Here is a 5635-nt window from a genome sequence, read left to right on the forward strand (position 1 = left end):
TATTAATTTAAATATAACTACATGCCACACAAAAATGTTTTCTTCCTTGATGTTCTTCACAGCGTGTATTCTGGACATCAGTCAATTTTAATTCCTCCTATGGAGCTGGAATCCAATCTTTTCCTCTGGTTATCTACTGTCAGCCAGTATAAAATAAGGGACACTTTCTGTTCCTATTCAGTCATGGAACTGTGCACAAAGGGACTTGGAAACCAAGTTGAAATGTTAAAGGTAAGGAATGTTTCCTGAATGTTATGTTAGATAAATTAAGTAAACCGTGGTAGTAAAGCAAAGTGATAGGATTGTTAAATACAACAGTTTTGCTGTTGCATAAGTTTCCAGTCCACAGCTTGCTCAAAAATGAAAAGCAACAAAAAATGTTTGCAGGCCCAGGAAATTAAAAGGATTTAAATTGAGTAGGGTGTATGTATTGCAGTGTAGGTAGCACGTTGCCAGCGAGTATCAGAGACTGCTGGGCAAACCCTAGAGAGAGGATGCCAGCAGCAGAATGCTATGCAGAAGAATTGCTTATATAACAGTCTGCAGTGAAGGCTCAGACCAGCACATGATGTAAAGCACACATGTTAGGCAATTTGCTAAATAGAGGTGTTTTCTCCTTGGAGATTAGAGGAAGGGAAAAAAATAGCTACATAAAGCACTTGAGGTGGCTTTTTGCTTAGGGTTTACTGAAGTAGTGTACTCTGTGGAATTAAGTCTTGTTCTGTTGGTGGCATAGAGTTCTGAAAGCGTCTGCCTTGGGGTGTGCCACCAGTTAAACTGCGTAATGCACAAATTCAAACAACTGGCCAGTGCTGTTCCGTGCATTCATGATCATGTCTAGAACTAATAATGGATTCTGGTCCCAGTTTTGTTGAAGACTCACTGTAATCCCAGTAAATGACTTCACTCTCACTTGGTTTGGTTTCCATCTTTATAAATAGTGAATAACAGATGTAACCTTAGCTGAAAAGCACTGCAGAAGCACGTGATGCTACATTCTGTAGCAGGGGAAGAAGCACCGTTAATGAATATTTTGTTCTAGCAGTATTTCTAGGCTCTGGCCAGACACATTTTATAATTACAGATAGAAGCTGAAGAGGCAAATTAACTTGAACACAAGAACAGGGTTTGTCCTGCATTTCTCTATTAGTTTCCAGGGATAAAAAGCAAATGTCACTTCTTGTGAAGGGACAGACCTTGGTGCAGTGTGGCAGGGGTAATGAACACATACAGGCCTCTGCACTCATTTGTGTTTTTTTCCAGGCACGAGGAATTAATCTGTCCTGTGTCCGGACTTGTGTGGTAGTCGCAGAGGAACGGCCGCGAGTTTCTCTCACTCATTCCTTCTCCAAACTCTTCAAAGACATTGGCCTGTCGTCTCGTGCTGTAAGCACCACCTTCGGGTCAAGAGTCAACGTTGCCATCTGTTTACAGGTAACGCGAGTGCGTTCTAGTGCACGTTTTGTCACTGGCATCAGGTTTCCAAATTCAGTTGTATTCTGCAATGGCAAACTTCCTCATCTGCACACGCTTCTCTGTTGTTAGCGTAGCTCAACATCAGCTTTGTAGAGAACAGCTGGCACAAGATTCAAGCAGCTTCTCTTGTTTTCAAGTGCCAGATTATATCATGGATGCTCAAAACAACTGAAACATGACATCAGAGAACTGTTTTATTTCCATGTAAAGAATGCCTCTGCTTGCCCCGGGGCTGATAGTTGAGAGTGCTTGGGCTGTCTCGAGAGCAGCTCCTCCCTTCCCAAAGGTGCATCCCACACTGGTGCTACACTCAGCATAGAGAGAACATAGCCTGTTTACTGAAGTGTCTCCCGTAGTGCAACTGCGAATATGAATTTTGCTGCCAGTAAAGAACCCCTGGAAACGTTTATGAGCTCAGGCAGAAGTTAACCTGACTTCTGTAGGTACATTAAATTTTTAAATGTTAACTCTTCAGGGAACGTCTGGACCTGATCCCACCACAGTGTATGTAGATCTGAAATCCTTGAGACATGACAGGTACAGTACGTTTACTTAAACTTATTTAATAACGCTACAAAAAATATTGTAATGATACCAAGCTATCCCACCTCGGTAGATTTCTGTTCTTTTTTTTTCCCCCCTGACAATGTTTTCTTTACTTCAGAGTACGTCTAGTGGAAAGGGGAGCTCCACAAAGCCTGCTACTTTCAGAATCTGGGAAGGTAATTTCGTGTTATTACCTGGAGGCATGGCACACAGCATCTGATGACCACATATTGCTTTTTATGCTCCTTATGATGTAGATGTGTAGCTAGGAAATGTAGTATTGTAGCATGGCATGAGAAGAGGTGATAGTTGGTTACACTCTTCCTCTGGAAAGTTAGTTTGATTTATAATAAAGTATCTGTTGATTTAGGAGCGTGCTTTGCTGAAACAATTGGGTGAATTGGTTCTGTTTACAGTAAATGAACCATATCGAAAGTGTCTGCTGTCGTATCCTTGTAATCAGCATGCATTTGAGACTTACCGTTGCTCTCACTCCCATTCTTTAAATGCCTTAACAAAAAAGTGTTTTCCCCATAGTTTTTTAACATTTCATTCTTCAAAATCAAGGTCTGGCAACATTTATAGGCCTGGAATGCCTTAGCTATGTGGCTCTTGAGTCATGAAATGCATTCACACTGTTAGTGTACCTCAGTGTACATGTCCTAGCATGTTTTATAGCTGTTTGTAATTTCTGTGGGTGAAATCATGCCTCTCCAGAAGTAATGAACAGCCTTTGTATTTTACCTGTGCGTGAAGATAATTCACATACAGATTACATATTCCTTCTTGTGATCTTTAGATTTTACCTGGGGTCAAAGTAGTCATTGTTAATCCAGAGACAAAAGGACCTCTTGGAGATTCTCATCTTGGGGAGGTAAGCGCAGATTTCGCTGTTTGGATAGCTTCTCCTGTTGTCTGCTTCTTGAGCTATATTCTCTCTGTTCGGTTGTGTAAGTTGCCGGGTGACAGTTTGTGAGTGGTAATACCTGCACGCCTTTTTAAGCTGAATTATTGCTGCAGTGTTCAGAATTTGGGTGTGTTGTTTTACTGTCAAGTTTAACAAAAAAGAAAGCCTACTAGAAGGAAAGGCTTATTCCACTCTAAATCTTGCCTCCAAATAATTTAATTTACATATTGCTTTTCTTACCTTGATGACACACCAGTATATTTGATCTGTGTTGATAGATTATTATAAATTTTTGGACTTCACATGTTATAAAAATCTGCAGTTTGTTTACTCAGTTAATCCTCACTTACGGTTATTAGGAGAGCAGATCTGCAAAGCGCATTTTTAAGATTCTACAGGATATTTGGAGGTTTGAGCTAAATGCAAAACATTTTTGGGTCTGGAATATCTTAGATAAAAAGAGAACCTTCTTGTTACAGTTTATTATGTGCTTCATTTTAATACTCAACAGATGCTCTGGTTTTGTAGCGTGTGGATCTGAGTGTTTTTCCGCTTCCCGTACAGATTTGGGTAAATAGTCCACACACGGCCAGTGGCTACTATACTATCTATGACAATGAAACCCTTCAAGCTGATCATTTCAACACTCGTCTGAGCTTTGGCGACGCTGCTCAGACACTTTGGGCTCGGACCGGATACCTTGGTTTTGTTCGTCGGACGGAGCTCACAGCTGCCAGTGGAGGTATGGCAGAAATTAGTCTTTATCTTTCAAATTAAGATGAAGAGTTTTCTTTCATACTGTGCAGCAAATAAGTCCTGATCCACGTGTCTGCATGCAAGAGTCACTTTGTTTTATCTAAATTCCACTCGCTGTCTGCCCTTTTCTCTTTTCATAGTATGCATACGCTTCATTTCCCGTCTCTCCTCTCTAGAGCGCCATGATGCACTGTATGTTGTTGGAGCACTGGATGAAACTTTGGAACTGAGGGGACTGCGTTACCATCCAATTGATATCGAGACTTCTGTATCTCGAACGCACAGAAGCATTGCTGAATGGTAAAACAGCTGTGAAAAAGGAATTCATCCTAACCTTGCTGAAATGTAGCAATGTTTATGCAAAAATGCAGGATTTAATAGGAAAAAAAACCCCAAAACCTAAGGCAAATTCAGATACTCTTTTGTGTTACCATCAGCAAGTCGTGCACCTCATTTCCCCTCTCTAGATCAGAATAATACTGGGCTGACTGACCCAGTGTTTTCTCCCGAGCCTTAATTCCAAATAGAAATGATGATTTCCTGCTCTGTGGTGTAAAGAACCATTTGTATTTGAGTCACTGAAAGCAGCATTTAGTTTGTACGTCACACTAGGTAGTACTGAGATGTATTTGAGCTGATCTTTGACGTGTCAGGACTAGGTCTTGGACTTAGGTCGCTTGGAAATGCAGCCCAAAGCAGGTGGTAAAATCCATCTAAGGATAAAGAATTGTAAACTTTGGAGCTTTGTGTTTGTGAAAATAACTGGGTTTTTTCTGTTTGTTTTCTTTTTCTTTTTAACTTTTAGTGCTGTATTCACATGGACCAACTTGCTTGTGGTTGTTGTGGAGCTGTGTGGCTGTGAACAGGAAGCCCTGGATTTAGTTCCTCTAGTTACAAATGTGGTCCTGGAAGAGCATTACCTAATTGTGGGAGTGGTGGTGGTAGTGGATCCTGGAGTTATTCCTATCAATTCCAGAGGAGAGAAACAACGAATGCACCTCCGCGACAGTTTTCTAGCTGATCAGTTAGACCCCATATATGTAGCCTATAACATGTAACGTGTATGGGGGAAGTGATGTTTGGAAACTTTGCGGGACCACTAAATGGCAAAGGGTGGCTATAGAAATGAAGCTGGTGAATATTACTAATACTTGATATAAAGTTTGAGATTGCTGCCATATTTCCTTCATCTCATCCTGTGGTATTAAGATCGCGTTAACTACCAACGGACAAAAGGAAATGCGGTAGACAATGGAGAACGTTTGTAACAGTTTACTGAAATATTAGCTTTATAGAAAATGCAAAGTTGAAAAGTGTTTGAGCTACAAAATTCCTAAGGCCTTTACAGTAGTGTTACTTTTTTCATCTGTTGTACATATTTGTATTTTTATCTAATACTGTTTTAGGATTCTATAAGGGGAGGGTTTATTTAGTTAAGATAATAAACTATTAAGAGAAGGGTCATCAGAGTTCTGCAGTTCCCTACTATATAATGTACTTTGCATCTGTACTGTAGCTATTCATTCCGTGGGATCACACAACTTATTTAAAATTGTGCCATGACCAAATCAATAACTTACGGAATCTAAGAGTTACTTATTCATATAGATATTTCTGGAATTTAAAAAGAATTTTGCCTATATTTTAAATATGTAAATATTATTATACATAATTCACTTAGAAAATTAACTTGGATAATGATGACAGCTGAAGGTGGACATTTTTAAGGACAAGTAACTTTTGTGGTCCTTAGCATAATTACATTTGGTTAGACAACTAATGTGAGAGACACACATCCTTCACGAGTTTTCTTATTTCAATATGTAGTCTTTTATTGCTGGCCAGAAGTGTGTCATAGCATGTAGAAACCTAAGATTTTAAGGCACATCTTTCTAAAAGAGGCTGAATTTAAACAGTAACGTGGAATTTGGTAGAAATCGCAGTGCAAGT

The 5635-nt window shown here is 39.7% G+C and overlaps 1 protein-coding gene across 1 annotated transcript in view; it reads left to right on the top strand.

Annotated features, from left to right (window-relative positions):
* The window catches only part of DIP2B (DIP2 disco-interacting protein 2 homolog B (Drosophila)), a 37060-nt gene extending 31957 nt beyond the window's left edge, over positions 1-5103 (top strand). The window contains exons 30-37 of the mRNA XM_010292464.1: positions 63-231; positions 1264-1434; positions 1952-2013; positions 2141-2198; positions 2822-2896; positions 3494-3671; positions 3862-3985; positions 4491-5103. Of these exons, the coding sequence (XP_010290766.1) occupies positions 63-231; positions 1264-1434; positions 1952-2013; positions 2141-2198; positions 2822-2896; positions 3494-3671; positions 3862-3985; positions 4491-4743 (1090 nt within the window). The 3' untranslated portion in view covers positions 4744-5103. The remainder of the gene's footprint in view (positions 1-62; positions 232-1263; positions 1435-1951; positions 2014-2140; positions 2199-2821; positions 2897-3493; positions 3672-3861; positions 3986-4490) is intronic.
* The last annotated feature ends 532 nt before the right edge of the window (positions 5104-5635 follow it).

Source organism: Phaethon lepturus, unplaced genomic scaffold (assembly GCF_000687285.1).
Source record: "Phaethon lepturus isolate BGI_N335 unplaced genomic scaffold, ASM68728v1 scaffold48748, whole genome shotgun sequence".
NCBI classification, from domain to species: Eukaryota; Metazoa; Chordata; class Aves; order Phaethontiformes; family Phaethontidae; genus Phaethon; species Phaethon lepturus.